General features: G+C 37.0%; 1 protein-coding gene and 1 long non-coding RNA gene across 2 annotated transcripts in view; one reads left to right on the top strand and one right to left on the bottom strand.

Annotated features, from left to right (window-relative positions):
* RASEF (RAS and EF-hand domain containing) overlaps positions 1-17,915 on the bottom strand; it is a 187,534-nt gene that overhangs the window by 119,445 nt on the left and 50,174 nt on the right. Inside the window, exons 2-3 of the mRNA XM_053702459.1 lie at positions 10,078-10,224; positions 7,572-7,662 (exon numbers count right to left, since the gene is read on the bottom strand). Of these exons, the coding sequence (XP_053558434.1) occupies positions 7,572-7,662; positions 10,078-10,224 (238 nt within the window). The remainder of the gene's footprint in view (positions 1-7,571; positions 7,663-10,077; positions 10,225-17,915) is intronic.
* LOC128649280 (uncharacterized) overlaps positions 1-17,915 on the top strand; it is a 260,717-nt gene that overhangs the window by 200,674 nt on the left and 42,128 nt on the right. The gene's annotated exons all lie outside the window — the stretch shown is intronic.

Below are 17,915 nucleotides of genomic sequence, written 5' to 3'. Positions count from 1 at the left end.
GTGTGCTTGTGCGCTAACCCTACATGCATTAGACATACATCACTAAACCCAAAGGGAGTTATGAATATTTTACATTCCAGTGTTCTTCACATAGAAGGAAATGTTCTTTTTATTTTAAAAATAGATATTTCTATATATTTAAATATTGTTTGTAAACTATATATATATACCTATATAGATACATGAATATATACAAGTATATATATATATATATATATATATATATATATATATATATATATATATACAGAGATATACTGTATATATATATATATATATATATACATTTCTATTTAGAAATACAAAGAACATTTTCTTCTAAGTGAAAAACATTGGAATGTAAAATATTTTCATTAAAAACAAAGTAAAACATATATAAAAATATTAAAATTGATTACAAATGATTGTTCATGTTTAAATGTATTTGAGTGGAAAGGGCTCTAAATTTGTTTATATCTGTATATATGTATCTACTGATTAGATATTGCTTATTAACTTTAGAGCGCCACTTGTAATTTAGCCCATTATCAGCAACTCATAAATAGCAGAAAAATAAATGCTACTACCCAAATAAATGGTTATTTTATCCACCCTGTAGACTGTGAGTTCTTTGGAGCAGGGTCCTTTTCCTCCTGTGCTAGTTTTGTTTAGTCTGTTATGTTTTTATCTCATCACAAATCTATGTAATTGTATACGCTAATGTCTGTACACAGCACTACAACATTTTGTGGTGCTTTATAAATAATGGATAATAATAATAAATAATAATACTTAGATACCTAAGGTAGAACAGATACAGTAACTGGTCAATTAACCAACAGAACTACCTCACTCATGGGGCTAGATTCATAAACACTTTTAGAGTGAGGAGGGGCCTCGTAGTAATGTCTGAAATTCATTGTGAATCGCTTCACCTATATTTTCTGCAGTTTCGCTAGTGGGTCTTCTTTCTATTAACATCTATATTTGCGTGAGAAGCCCAATAAATAGCATCTTGCACAATAAATGGAAACCGCTAGCAACACAGAAAAACTCATTTTAACTGCAGAAATTCAGAAAAGCAACAGAAAAACAGTTTATTTAAATGACTGAAGTTGTCAAATGTTATGATATGTTATGGGATAATATCATTAGGGTCTCGGTGATCTCTCAGATGTCAATGACCATGACCACTGTGGGATGTTCTTGGGTTGGGATTTTTTAACTAAGCTTTGGTCCAGCAAGTTAATTCATAAAGATGCTATTTGCCCCTGTGAAGTATTATGTCTCATGGTAGTCGTGCCTCGCTATTTTAATTATTAAAATATTGCCCCACTTTAATTTTAATTCAATTTTATGGCAAGACAGAAGGCTTCATGTTTTGCATTATTCCTTTACTGACTTCCAAACAGCAGCAAAGAAACACAAAGCATAGGGGCTGATTTAATAAGCAGCGGATGCTGCATATTCCGCGCGAGCCTTTCCGGCTTAAGACCACTGCTCCTTAACTCATCCGCCACCTTTGAGGTGGCACACTACAATCATCCCAATGAGATATGATCGGGATGAGTCACACCCCCTGCTAGCGACCGATTTTCAGCGAATGTGCAGAGAGCGGCATTGCACAAGCATTTCACCAGAAATTCTTGTGCAATGTTAAATGGCAGCAGCGTATGCTCTCTGCGTTTAGCTATGCAGGGCGGACATGATTCACTATAGTGAATCATATCCGCCCGGGATATGATAAATCTACCCTATAGAAACAAAAAACATCCAATCAGCAAAGAGCAGATAATATAACCACATAATCACAAGAAATAACTTTCTCTTTTCTTTGCTGCCTTCCAGACAGCAGGTGATGTATCTTGCTGGTGCAATATTATTCATTGCTTAAATATTTTAGTTATTACTGTTAGTAAAAGATACCTTTCTATGGCCTAGATTTAGAGTTTGGCGTTAGCCGTGAAAACCAGCGTTAGAGGCTCCTAACGCTGGTTTTAGGCTACCGCCGGTATTTGGAGTCGTGTAGGTAAGGGTCTAACGCTCACTTTTCAGCCGCGACTTTTCCATACCGCAGATCCCCCTACGCCATTTGCGTATCCTATCTTTTCAATGGGATCTTTCTAACGCCGGTATTTAGAGTCGTTTCTGAAGTGAGCGTTAGAGCTCTAACGACAAAACTCCAGCCGCAGGAAAAAAGCAGGAGTTAAGAGCTTTCTGGGCTAACGCCGGTTTCTAAAGCTCTTAACTACTGTACTCTAAAGTACACTAACACCCATAAACTACCTATGTACCCCTAAACCGAGGTCCCCCCACATCGCCGCAACTCGATTAAATTTTTTTAACCCCTAATCTGCCGACCGCCACCTACGTTATACTTATGTACCCCTAATCTGCTGCCCCTAACACAGCCGACCCCTATATTATATTTATTAACCCCTAACCTGCCCCCCACAACGTCGCCGCCAGCTACTTACAATAATTAACCCCTAATCTGCCCACCGCAAAGCGCCGCCACCTACGTTATCCTTATGTACCCCTAATCTGCTGCCCCTAACACCGCCGACCCCTATATTATATTTATTAACCCCTAATCTGCCCCCCTCAACGTCGCCGACACCTGCCTACACTTATTAACCCCTAATCTGCCGAGCGGACCTGAGCGCTACTATAATAAAGTTATTAACCCCTAATCCGCCTCACTAACCCTATCATAAATAGTATTAACCCCTAATCTGCCCTCCCTAACATCGCCGACACCTAACTTCAATTATTAACCCCTAATCTGACGACCGAATCTCGCCGCTATTCTAATAAATGTATTAACCCCTAAAGCTAAATCTAACCCTAATACTAACACCCCCCTAAGTTAAATATAATTTAAATCTAACGAAATTAATTAACTCTTATTAAATAAATTATTCCTATTTAAAGCTAAATACTTACCTGTAAAATAAATCCTAATATAGCTACAATATAAATTATAATTACATTGTAGCTATTTTAGGATTAATATTTATTTTACAGGTAACTTTGTATTTATTTTAACCAGGTACAATAGCTATTAAATAGTTAAGAACTATTTAATAGTTACCTAGTTAAAATAATAACAAAATTACCTGTAAAATAAGTCCTAACCTAAGTTATAATTAAACCTAACACTACCCTATCAATAAATTAATTAAATAAAATACCTACAATTACCTACAATAAAACCTAACACTACACTATCAATAAATAAATTAAATACAATTTCTACAAATAACTACAATTACATAAACTAACTAAAGTACAAAAAATAAAAAAGAACTAAGTTACAAAAAATAAAAAAATATTTACAAACATAAGAAAAATATTACAACAATTTTAAACTAATTACACCTACTCTAAGCCCCCTAATAAAATAACAAAGACCCCCAAAATAAAAAATTCCCTACCCTATTCTAAATTAATAAATTTAAAAGCTCTTTTACCTTACCAGCCCTGAACAGGGCCCTTTGCGGGGTATGCCCCAAGAAAATCAGCTCTTTTGCCTGTAAAAAAAAACATACAATACCCCCCCCCAACATTACAACCCACCACCCACATACCCCTAATCTAACCCAAACCCCCCTTAAATAAACCTAACACTAAGCCCCTGAAAATCTTCCTACCTTGTCTTCACCTCAACAGGTATCACCGATCCGTCCTGGCATCCGGTGCTGAAGAGGTCCAGAAGAGGCTCCAAAGTCTTCCTCCTATCCGGCAAGAAGAGGACATCCGGACCGGCAAACATCTTCATCCAAGCGGCATCTTCGATTTTCTTCCATCCGGTGCGGAGCGGGTCCATGTTGAAGCATCCGACGCGGATCCATCCTCTTCTTCCGGCGTCTCCCGACGAATGACGGTTCCTTTAAGGGACGTCATCCAAGATGGCGTCCCTCGAATTCCGATTGGCTGATAGGATTCTATCAGCCAATCGGAATTAAGGTAGGAATATTCTGATTGGCTGATGGAATCAGCCAATCAGAATCAAGTTCAATCCGATTGGCAGATCCAATCAGCCAATCAGATTGAGCTCGCATTCTATTGGCTGATCGGACCGGATGGAAGAAGATCGAAGATGCCGCTTGGATGAAGATGTTTGCCAGTCCGGATGTCCTCTTCTTGCCGGATAGGAGGAAGACTTTGGAGCCTCTTCTGGACCTCTTCAGCACCGGATGCCAGGACGGATCGGTGATACCTGTTGAGGTGAAGACAAGGTAGGAAGATCTTCAGGGGCTTAGTGTTAGGTTTATTTAAGGGGGGTTTGGGTTAGATTAGGGGTATGTGGGTGGTGGGTTGTAATGTTGGGGGGGGGGTATTGTATGTTTTTTTTTACAGGCAAAAGAGCTGATTTTCTTGGGGCATGCCCCGCAAAGGGCCCTGTTCAGGGCTGGTAAGGTAAAAGAGCTTTTAAATTTATTAATTTAGAATAGGGTAGGGAATTTTTTATTTTGGGGGTCTTTGTTATTTTATTAGGGGGCTTAGAGTAGGTGTAATTAGTTTAAAATTGTTGTAATATTTTTCTTATGTTTGTAAATATTTTTTTATTTTTTGTAACTTAGTTCTTTTTTATTTTTTGTACTTTAGTTAGTTTATGTAATTGTAGTTATTTGTAGAAATTGTATTTAATTTATTTATTGATAGTGTAGTGTTAGGTTTTATTGTAGGTAATTGTAGGTATTTTATTTAATTAATTTATTGATAGGGTAGTGTTAGGTTTAATTATAACTTAGGTTAGGACTTATTTTACAGGTAATTTTGTTATTATTTTAACTAGGTAACTATTAAATAGTTCTTAACTATTTAATAGCTATTGTACCTGGGTAAAATAATTACAAAGTTGCCTGTAAAATAAATATTAATCCTAAAATAGCTACAATATAATTATAATTTATATTGTAGCTATATTAGGATGTATTTTACAGGTAAGTATTTAGCTTTAAATAGGAATAATTTATTTAATAAGAGTTGATTAATTTCGTTAGATGTAAATTATATTTAAGTTAGGGGGTGTTAGTGTTAGGGTTAGACTTAGCTTTAGGGGTTAATACATTTATTATAGTAGCGATGAGCTCCGGTCGTCAGATTAGGGGTTAATAATTGAAGTTAGGTGTCGGCGATGTTAGGGAGGGCAGATTAGGGGTTAATACTATTTATGATAGGGTTAGTGAGGCGGATTAGGGGTTAATAACTTTATTATAGTAGCGCTCAGGTCCGCTCGGCAGATTAGGGGTTAATAAGTTTAGGCAGGTGTCGGCGACGTTGAGGGGGGCAGTTTAGGGGTTAATAAGTATAATATAGGGGTCGGCGGTGTTAGGGGCAGCAGATTAGGGGTACATAAGGATAACGTAGGTGGCGGCGCTTTGCGGTCGGCAGATTAGGGGTTAATTATTGAAAGAAGCTGGCGGCGACGTTGTGGGGGGCAGGTTAGGGGTTAATAAATATAATATAGGGGTCGGCGGTGTTAGGGGCAGCAGATTAGGGGTACATAGGGATAACGTAGGTTGCGGCGGTGTACGGAGCGGCAGATTAGGGGTTAATAATAATATGCAGGGGTCAGCGATAGCGGGGGCGGCAGATTAGGGGTTAATAAGTGTAAGGGTAGGGGTGTTTAGACTCGGGGTACATGTTAGGGTGTTAGGTGCAGACGTAGGAAGTGTTTCCCCATAGGAAACAATGGGGCTGCGTTAGGAGCTGAACGCTGCTTTTTTGCAAGTGTTAGGTTTTTTTTCAGCTCAAACAGCCCCATTGTTTCCTATGGGAGAATCGTGCACAAGCACGTTTTTGAGGCTGGCCGCGTCCGTAAGCAACTCTGGTAGCATTTTTTTGGACTCTCGATACCAGAGTTAATTTTATGGTGCGGCCAGAAAAAAGCCTGCGTAGCGTTAACAACCCATCTACCGCCAAACTCCAAATCTAGGCCTATATTTAATTTATTATTATTTGTTTTCTCAACAAGCTTTTAGATTTCAATTGTTCCTTAAGGTTTTGAAGGTGATTTTACGATGCAGGCATACTCCACATTCGTTTTGTACACTGACAGGTGAATGGTCATGACATAGATACTGCTCCATTGGATATAGTGGAGGTTGAAGTATCTATAACATATAAAAAGACTAGTGCATCCGCGACTGATGGTATTCCTTTGATTGTAAGCACAATACACTATGGATTTACACAGTTTAAAAGTCCAATTAACATCTATACATCAGTCCATGTGAAGCGGTAGGGACTTCTCGTTTGTCTCCAACTCAGAATCACAACTAGTCCGGCTCTCAATCCATACGTTGCTGTTAGTGTCCTCTGGGAATAGCCGCCCAATCACACTCTCCCTTCTCCCTCAACGTGTTTTTTCTTATCACAGTCAGACTTTCTCAGGAGGATACAAGCTATCCTGACGTTCGTTCCAGAAGAACTATATGGGAATAGTTGCCAAACCCCCTATCTTTCATTGGGCTACAGATAAACTCATTCATAATGTCCTAATAATGCTTTGAAGTACTGACAGATGAGTGTTTCAGTCTATTGCTATTGATACTATTGCTTCTAATACATACAGTTATCTATTAAAATTCTAAAAGGAGCAATATAATATAAACTTTTTAGTAGTGTAGACATGCATAGTATAACAATTTATATTGTATCGCTCTTTTTAGTATCCACATGACTAAGGGGTAACACCCCAAAATGTTGTGGTTATGCTTTGTACTTTGGTGCCAATAACCTAAGCTATTTTGCTACAGTGCTGCTGCTTTTGTGGACTTTTATTAAATCTATAAAATCAGCATTACTGCAATTTACATAATTTACCTTTATTAAAATGCATTTTTTGCTTATTGATATCACAAAATAGCTGGAGAAATCTAAAAAAAAATAATGTTAACGGTATATGAAGCCCAAAATGTTCTATAGTTTTTAAAAAGTTTCTAATTTTCTACTTATTATCAAATTTTCTTTATTCCAATGGTATTCTTTGTTGAAGAGATACCTAGCTAGGTGTCTGGAACACCACATGGCAGGAACTATTGCTGCCATCTAGTGCTCTTGTAAATAGATAACATATAGGGGCCGATCTATTAAGCTCTGAATGGAGCTTGTGGGCCCGTGTTTCAGGCGGACAGGAATCGCCACAATTCAACCCGATCAAATACGATCGGGTTGATTGACACCTCCCTGCTGGCGGCCGTAGCAGGGGGCGGCATTGCACCAGCAGCTCTTGTGACCTGCTGGTGCAATGTTGAATATGGAGAGCGTATTGCTCTCCGCATTCAGCGAGGTCTTGCGGACCTGATCCGCACTGTCGGATCAGGTCCGCAAGACCTTTCATAAATAGAGGCCATGGTGCTCCAGAAATATCCATGCTCCTGAGCTTACATCCCTGCTTTTCAACAAAAGATACCAAATGAACAAACAAGATTTGATAATAGACATAAATTAGAAAGTTGTTTAAAATTGAATGCTCTACCTGAATCATGAACGTAAAATTTGGGGTTTCATGTCCCTTTAAAAACAAAAACTGTATTGCACACACTCTATGAAAGACAAATCATTTGACAGTGTGAACAGACCTCTTTCTTTATTCTATTCTCAACTGCTTGGATCCGATGATCCATCTCCTCCTCCAACTCACTCAGCTGCATCGCTGCTTTATCCTGAGCTCTGTAAATAAAAAGTGAAGACTTCATCAACTGCGTGGCAGAGAATTACAGCATATTCGCTTGGGATCAAAGCGCAAACAAAAAATTATTTTTAAAAAAAGCATCAACAAAAATGCATTTTGAGGACTGGGGATTTTATTGTTTAAAGAGACTCAGCTATAAGTAAAAAATATAGCTACTTTACCTGCAATATTTGTATTTAGATTTCTAGGGAAAAACTGTTATTTTAATCTTGCTTTAGAGCTAAGCATTCATATTACAGTAATTATCTTGTCTGGTTTTTCTTTTTTCATTTATTGGAACTCACCCTGTGTTTACAAACTGGATCTAGTGCTCAGTCATCCCACACCTAAAGTATTACAAATTATTCTTGTACAGAACTCTCAGCAAAAACATTCTGCTTATCTAGTGCTACTGATTAATGATTCACCAGCTAAGTATTTTGCATATTGATTTTTGATGGAAGTAAATTTATACTGGATTTTAAGAAAGGGAGTTTTTATTTTGCAAAAGTGTATCCTTTAAAGGGAGAGTATAATGCAAACCTTGCATGATTTAATTCATTAATGGATGACATTAATTTGCATTGCTGACTCAAGATTATTATGACCTAGATTGCAAGTGTAGCACTATTACAGAACCATGCTAAGATTAGCCCACAATCTGATATTACAAGTCCATAGTAAAACTGAATAACCATAGAGGGCAAGATTACAAGTGGTCCTCTATCACTAGCGCAAGCCATGATAAAAAATATTGCAACCGCAATAACTTTAGCACAGTATTATAAGTGGAAAGTAAACACGACCCCTCAAGCACAAACTTAATAAGTGTTTGTTGGGTTTGAGCGATTGAAGATCTCTTGTAAAGGGTAAGGGATTAAAAAAAATATGCACCAAACACAACATAAATACATTAAAATAAAATAAACAGTATACACTATCTGATAAATATTATTCATATAAGTATTAAAAATAAATTGTTATGGGTTCAAAGGTATATGGTATATGACAAGGTTTTTGACTGGAAAGGGCTAATAAATATATATAAATAAATATATATATATATATATATATATATATATATATATATATATATATATATATATATATATATATATATATATGTAGATAGATAGATAGATAGATAGATAGATAGATAGATAGATAGATAGATATGTGTGTATACAGTATATATATAGATAGATAGATAGATAGATAGATAGATAGATAGATAGATAGATAGATACAGTATAATATACTTTTCCAGTCAAACACCTTGTTATATAATATCCATTTCCAGTCAGACACCATGTCATACAATTATTACAGGTAAAGTAGCTATAATTTTTGACTTAGAGTCAAGTAAAAATATTATAAACACATATATACACATATAAACACATATATACACATGTATATATATATATATATATATATATATATATATATATATATATATATATATATATATATATTATTTACACACACACACACTGGAGCCCTTTCACCTCAATTACCTCAAAACATGATAAATTAGTGTTATTACATTTTACAACTTAATAATGTTTTTTTTTACTGTGTATTTACTGTAAATATTTTACATTCCAAAGTTGTTTACAGAGGGGAAATGTTAGTTGTTTTTTTTTCTTCAGCACGCTCCATTGAAGTCTATGGGGAGAATAAGTTATTGCAGTTGCGGTATCTGAAGACCTGAAGTGTGTGCATGTCGGGTTTACCTTCAACTTTTTAATACAAAGAGGAATGCTGTTGTTACGAACAGCTGCTGTTGGATTGCAAGAAGAAGCTGAAGAATTACTTGAGTGTTGAGGGTAGGATGGGAGGACTGTTCTAAGGGTTAATTGCAGTTGGGGCAGTTTACACTTAGGGCTAATTGTAGTTAAACTGGGTAACAACTAAACTTTGTTTAGTAGGCTTTACATACTAGTTCAGTAAATAGGGTTAAAATTTGTTTGAGGGCCCAAGGGCAATGGTTGTATCTTTTTATTGCAGTGGATAAGGAGGATTGTTTATGTTTGACCTCCACATTAGGTTCTGTCTGCCTAAAATGCTGAAGTATTCTTATAGAAGAAAGGTGACTGTCGAAGCCTTATGGGCTGCCACACATAATGAAGATTATGTTCCTATAGAATGTAACAGTAGTTTTTTAGTGGCTTGGATGCTGGCTGGCACACGGCTACTGATAGCTACAGGATTGCTGCTATGCTACAGCTCTATAACTGTAAACAACATGGTTGTTGGCATCTGAGTTTATCCTTCATCTGTGAGATATGGTATCACATACAGATAGAGTAGACAAAAATGAATGAATGTTTTGTTTTTAAAGCCAGTTCTGTTTTCTATAAAACAGTGAACATGATAGGTACAGTATGTCATAGGCATTTTAACTTACAAACCTCCTAACTGTGATTGCCAGGTTTTCCATTTCTGTGCTCTGAAGTCTGATTTCCCGAACAAAACTCCTAATGACATGTTCATACTGTTGGATTAACAGTGGTTCCACTAAGTTAATGTTCTGGTAAAGGACACTGGCTTGTTCCCGTCTGCAGGAAAAAAAACATATAAAATTATCAGCCTTAAATAAAAATCATATTTAACTTGCAGGTAAACACATGATAATGAAAGAAGAGTTTGAGATCGAGGCAATGATACCAAACCTTTCATATAATATCCCCTGTAATTGTATTTTATAATAATGATTATAGCACAATGTATTCACTTTCCAGAATACTGGGCAATGATGTTTCCTATTTTATTAAACTTTTTATACTTTCCCATTCAGATGTGGTCTGTGCTCTTTGTATTTACTTATAATAAACTCCCTTTATGTAAATATATCAAATGAATCAACAGAATCAACTTAAGGCACTTTTAGAGCAAGAACACAATAGAACCATAGCTAGTACAAGCTCATTCGGTAACATGTCAGTCACAGTAACTGAAAAAAGTACATCAAGATGCAAAAAATATATAAAGCCCCTAACCAACAGCATGTACTAATTACTGACTCCCTTATGTTTTCTATCAAACATCCATATACACTTTGAGCATATCCCTAACCCATCACACCTGTTTAACCAGGGCTAAAGCTTTAACATTAGCATTTTACCTCTGCTATATAAACACTAGTGCCTGTATACATTGGAGCTTGTGTCTTCTTCTCTATATTATAAGGTGTCATCTGCAAATAACTACATCTATTAACACCCAACATGCTATTTCTATCAACACCTATATCTCTGGACTGAACCGCCACTATTAACCTCTGCAGCAATGAACTCTAATCTGCACCCTGCATCCAAGTCGTGGGCCCTGTAACCAAATCCAAGTCAAGATGTAACAAATTCAAAACCTGTTGTTGAGGCTTTAATTATGTATTGTTCTAAGATCTACAATATAAACGTAGATACATTAAATCATCTACGTCATGCCAAAATATGTTTGCATTACATAGGCATCCATAAAAAGAATCGATGCTAAGGAGGATTAAACAACTAAACTGAACATAGATACTTTTAGTTGCACTAATTACTGATTAATATCTCTTATCAATACAAGTATATAACTTTTCTCTAAGATTAAGTGTCATGGTTATTCTAGCTGTTACCAATAGTAAGTGAAGATAACAGTAAAGGTTTTGATACCATTTAATTAGTGAAAACGTTTATCAGGCCTCACATAATTTATATGTGTAAATGCTTGCCAACAAATGTATTACTCAGTATATCAGGGAAGTTACATTTTTGATAAATAACGCTAGAATTGCTTTATCATTATTACAGAAGACACTTCAGATGGAGGCTTATCTTATTCCTAACAGCCAGGAACACACGCTTGTGCAATGATAAATGCGGGCAACATATTGCTGCCCACTTTCTGCGATCCTGGGCAGACAGTTTTGTGGAAGTGAACCCTGTCCATCCGGGCTTTGTTAAATGGGGCTCTAATTATCTACATATTTGGCTAATGGTGTTACATTGTTAAATTACTACACTATGATTTATTTTTTACTTCTTACTGCAAAAAACCGTCATTGAGAACTCTAACCAGCAATATTCCAATCCATCAGATAACATTCTTCCTAAGGGTCTTCCATTATTTTTACATTTATCTAATTCAATAGCCTTGACCTATTAAAATGTTTATTTAGTTCATTTTAAAACACCACTGCTTGAAAAGCTTTTTACTCAATGTTTAGGTTTTTGTGCGTGCACAGTCAGAGTGCATGATCAACAGAGTTGTATCCTGGTTTAGCCTCCATGTTTTACTTTTTCACTGGCTACTTTTCTATAGTTTAACCAATCTGTGTGTAACAAAACCTGATGCTCGGGTAATGTGATATAACATAAATTGGACAGCTTATCTAATTCTATTGGAAGTGCTGCTGATAATCTCAATACCATATAAAAGGAAACCAAACACCACCTGAGATACATATGATAATTTTTAATGCTGAACTTTAATTAAATGGCTATTTGAGAACTTACTATGATATTTAATTGTCTTCACTAATAATAAGAATATAACTTGTAATTAAAGATATGCAAAATTATTAAAAGATACAAATATATAAAATTATATTAAAAGACCCCATTTTATAAGTGTAAAATAAATATCCAGAAATTAAACTAATACTTTTTGTCAAAAAATGTCTGTTAAAATGGATACTGTAAAAGCAGACTATAAATGAGCAATTACCAGCTACCCAAAGCACATAGGACCTGAGATTCAAAATCTTGTGGCTCAGATGAGATATTCTAAAGGCTGTGAAACACTGCAAGTGATGCAGTGCGAGAGCTCAGCTGCGCGACCTGATGCAGCAGAGTGCTCAGAGATGAAAAGGCAGGACACACTGAGCGCGCACAGCCGCATCTACATGCTGCGCACCGCTCTGCTTGCAGTGCGTCACAGCCCTAAGACGACTCGTTGGTGAGGCCTATAAAAAATGTAGAAACAGATTTTAACTTGAGAAATATTTATGTTGCCATTTAGTGTTCTTTATTTGAAACTGAGACTCCTACATTACAATACAAGGTCTAAACAAATCCCAAAGATTTTGCTTGATTTCTCACAGTGCTAGCGAGGTTTTGAATATTAGGCCCGGAGTCATATGCCCAATGTGAAGGAACATTTCTACCAAAAATTTAAATGTACATTAGTGCATTGCAGTTTTAAATAGAAGAATGTTTACAGTACACTAATTTTAGCAAAAATGCTTTTAGTAAAAGTAATTCTTATTTCAGGGTTAACTTTTACAGTGTATGGTATGGGCATGTGGAACATATCTAGCTTGCATTATGTAAACTGATTCATCTCACCAAGGCACCACTTGCTCTCTGAGGAGACATATTGTTTAAAAAGCTGATGCATGGAGCATATCTAGAAACACTCCACCTGCCAACGTCCAAATAATTTCCATAACCTCCCTTTTCTTTGTCTAGGACTGGATACATTGGGGCCGATTTATCAAATGTCTGTCTGACATCAGCAGATCATGTCCGACAGACATCGCTGAATGTCGACAGCATACGCTCTCCGCATTCAGCATTGCACAAGCAGTTCTGGTGAACTGCTGGTGCAATGCCGCCCCCTGCAGGGGGTTGATTGCTGTCTGCGGCCTCAGAGCAGGCGGACAGGTTATGTATCTAGATCCACCTGCTTCATAACTTCTATTTTCTTCTGTTTCCAGAAAGCTTGCAGGCTCGCTGGAAACAAGGGGCATCAAGCTCCGTTCGGAGCTTGATAATTCGGCCCTATTATGTCATTGGACACTAGAGAAAAACACAAAACAATGGAATAACATGAAAGATGTGAAGGGGACAGATCACATTATTTTCTAGAAATGCATCTTTGAATGCTTTGCCAACAGATTTTTTTATATTTTGCATCAAAGCCTATGTTTAATGTATAATGGATGAACATTTGTGAGCATGTAACACAGTTATACATTATTTATTCCATTTGAGCTTGACAAGCTATAAATATTTTTATTCTAAAGAAACAGTGACCCAAAGAGTAGATGGGGGTTCACCTCTAGAAAACAAACCTCTAGTTTTGCAAGACTTCAACTAAGAAAACAACTGCTTTCTAAATTCTACAAACCAACAGACAGGGGGATCAGTTGTGATAAATAAACCCAGAGACCTAAGTTCAGACCATGCAACACAAAGGATGGACTTCAAAAGCCTGGGGATGCTATGTACTGTAAATATCCTGTGATAGAATAGGATGCACTATAGATATTTACTGAAGCAACCGGACTTAACAGCTGATATACTTTAGGAAGTCTCTCTTGTTCATTCTCATACATATTCTTCATACATATATAAAAAATCATACCTATACAATTTGCATGAAATTTAAAGGGCTTCATAAATTAGAGCCACCATTTCAGGTATGAATACTAATATCAAAAATTTTATAACCAGTGTTACACTCCTGGAAATTTTCACTAAAGAATATGATCTCCTACAAAACATTTAACTACAGAGTCCATCAAGTAAATTACATCATTACACAAAAATTGCAACAACCCTAAGAGAAGTGTATGATCAGTGAATATTTTCCTGAAAGCACATTTTTATAAAAGTTACCAATTACATATTTAGTTATACAGCTAAAACCTACATTAAATACAACCTCCCATGAAGTATTGTATAGACCTTCTTACTAAAGAGGATAAAAATCATTTTTGTCTAAAATGGCCACAAAACTAGCAAAGAGAATGGATAATTTAGACTATGAGGAGAGGTGAGCCAAACTTGGTCTGTTTTCTCTAGACAAAATTTTCTTGAGAGGTGATATAATTACTGGATAGAGCCATATGCAGAATTAACAGAAGCTCTGTTATTCCAAGGCAATTGTTTGTGACAAAAGGTCACCGTTTTTAAAGGACCACTAAAGTCAAAATTAAACTTTATGATTCATGCAGAGCACACAATTTTCAATAACTTTCCATATATATATGCATTTTGTGATTGGCTGATAGCTGTCACATGATGCAGTGGTAAAGAAAATAAAGCTAACTTTGAAATGTGTCAGAAAGCAAAAACTATTACAATCCACAAGTAAAAAAGAAGAAAAATTGAGCACTTCCAACATTGTAAAATGTAACTTTTATTGACCAATTCTGTTAAAACTCCATGTGACACTGCCCTCTCCTGGATTCACTCTTATCTCACTAACAGATCCTTCTCCATCTCTTTTGCTGGTGGCTCCTCCTCTCCATTGCCTCTGTCTGTTGGAGTACCTCAAGGCTCTGTCCTGGGTCCTCTACTCTTCTCTATTTACACTTCTTCACTGAGTAAACTTATCAACAGCTATGGCTTTAACTACCACCTCTATGCTGATGATACCCAGATCTACCTTTCCACCCCTGCAATCTCTCCTTCTGTCAATTCTCACATCAGCGACTGCTTATCTGGCATTTCCTCCTGGATGGCCTCTCACCACCTTAAAATAAACATGGCCAAAACCAAACTACTTCTAATCCCCCCCTTTAACTCTACTACAGTTTCTAATATTTCCATCACTGTTGGTGGCACCACTATCTCCCCATCACCCCAAGTTTGCTGCCTCAGAGTCACACTTGACTCAAATCTGTCCTTTATTCCCCACATCCAAATGCTCTCTTCATCCTGCCGCAACCACCTGCGCAATATCTCCAAAATTTGTCTGTTTCTGAGTGACGAAACTACTAAACTGCTTATCCACTCCCTGGTAATTTCCCGACTTGACTACTGCAATAACTTGCTAACTGGCCTCCCTCTCTCCCCCATCTCTCCCCTTCAATCCATCATAAATGCATCTGTCAGGCCAATCCACCTCTCTCGATGCTCCGTTTCTGCTGCGCCTCTCTGTGAGTCCCTTCACTTGCTCCCCATTCACAGCAGAAATAAATTCAAAATTCTCACCCTGACCTACAAAGTCCTCACCAATGCTGCCCCGCCCTACCTGTACTCACTCATCAACAAATATACCCCAGCCTGCCCCCTAAGATCCCAAAATGACCTTCTCCTTTTATCCTCTACTATCACCTGATCTCAGGCTAGACTACAGGACTTCTCTCTTGTGGTACCAACCCTCTGGAACACACTTCCTTGAGCAGTCAGACTCTCCCCTAACCTCTCCTCCTTTAAACGATCCATAAAGATCTTTTTGTTCAGGGAAGCTTATCACCCAACTCATTAATAAATAAACTTCACTAACAAAACAGTTGCCCTCATCTCCCCACAAATATAATTTCCACCTTTGCAGTCCCCACCTCCTGTTTCCCATCCTCCTACCCATCTAGATTGTAAGTTCCCATTGGAATAGGGCCCTCAAATCCCCCTGTATCTGTTTGTAAAATGTTGTCTTTTATTGTATTGTTTCTCCATTGTACTTTTATCCTTGTACCCATGGGCAGTGCTGCAGAATCTCTTGGTGCTTTATAAATAAAGAATAATAATAATAATAATAATATAACAGGTATCACAGCAAAGTCAGGAAGAATGGTAGGGTAGTCCCCTGACCCACTGACGTGTTTTGACTGCATTTCACTACGTTTATGACTACACAGCTGAAACACATCAGTGCTCCACAATTCTTCTTTTTTACTTGTGGATTGTATTGGACACACAGTGAGCACGCCAACGAATCATATACCCCAGCCTATAGCAACAACTCCCACTACCTCCCATGTGACTTGAGTACACGTGACGTCACCAGCCAGAGGAAGGCAGCCAAAGGGAGAGAGCGGAGATTAGCCATCAATTCTGGTGTCTGCAAATGAAGCAGAACCTCTGTAGGTCTTCCTGAATGTATCGCAAAGCACTCGGGTTGAAGGTAAAGAGAGCCATTTTAGTGACCAGTAAACCATGAGTAACACTCCCAGTAACGAGGCCTAGCCCCCCGGTGTGAATGGGATATTGTCTAAGTTTGTGACCTGAATACGCTCTCTATATTTAACAAAAAAGCTGTCAAAAAGCCGTGCACCAAGTACGGGGCGATGAGCAGCGGACTGTTCATTTATCGATCTTGCTGCTCTTCAGATTTTTCCAAGCTTTATTTGTATACTGTCACTAAACACCCACACTATATTAAAATGTTTAACCCCTATACCGCTGCTCCCGGATCCCCCGCCGCAACTAAATAAACTTATTAACCCCTAAACCGCCGCTCCATTAAACTATATTAAACTATTAATTAATCTACCCTATTATAATAAAATTGCATTAAACTATTAATTAACCTACCCTATTATAATAAAAATACATTAAACTATATTAAATTAATGATTAATCTAACCTAACTTTTATACTAAAATTACATAAAACTACAAATTAAATTAAATATATTATATATTTAAACACCTAACCCTAATCAAATAATTTAAATCTACACTACAAAATTACAAAGTTACAAAAAACTAAGTTACAAAAAATAACAAACACTAAGTTACACAAAAAATAAACACTAAGTTACAAAAAAACACAATTTATGCTTACCTGATAAATTTATTTCTCTTGTGGTGTATCCAGTCCACGGATCATCCATTACTTGTGGGATATTCTCATTCCCAACAGGAAGTTGCAAGAGGACACCCACAGCAGAGCTGTAATATAGCTCCTCCCCTCACTGTCATAGCCAGTCATTCGACCGAAAACAAGCCGAGAAAGGAGGAACCATAGGGTGCAGTGGTTACTGTAGTTTAAATTTAAAAAATACCTGCCTTAAAATGACAGGGCTGGCTGTGGACTGGATACACCACAAGAGAAATAAATTTATCAGGTAAGCATAAATTGTGTTTTCTCTTGTAAGGTGTATCCAGTCCACGGATCATCCATTACTTGTGGGATACCAATACCAAAGATAAAGTACACGGATGAAGGGAGGGACAAGGCAGGAACTTAAATGGAAGGAACCACTGCCCGTAAAACCTTTCTCCCAAATATAGCCTCCGAAGAAGCAAAAGTATCAAATTTGTAAAATTTTGAAAAAATATGAAGCGAAGACCAAGTCGTCGCCTTGCAAATCTGATCAAAAGAAGCCTCATTATTAAAGGCCCAAGTGGAAGCCACAGCTCTAGTGGAATGAGCTGTAATCCTTTCAGGAGGTTGCTGTCCAGCAGTCTTATAGGCTAAGCGGATTAAGCTTCTTAGTCAAAAAGAAAAAGAGGTTGCCGAAGCCTTTTGACCTCTCCTCTGTCCAGAGTAGACAACAAACAAAGTAGATGTTTGACGAAAATCTTTAG

This window comes from Bombina bombina, chromosome 2, assembly GCF_027579735.1.
Source record: "Bombina bombina isolate aBomBom1 chromosome 2, aBomBom1.pri, whole genome shotgun sequence".
NCBI classification, from domain to species: domain Eukaryota; kingdom Metazoa; phylum Chordata; class Amphibia; order Anura; family Bombinatoridae; genus Bombina; species Bombina bombina.
The sequence above is the reverse complement of the archived record's forward strand: the minus strand, read 5'-3'. Positions and strand labels throughout refer to the sequence as shown.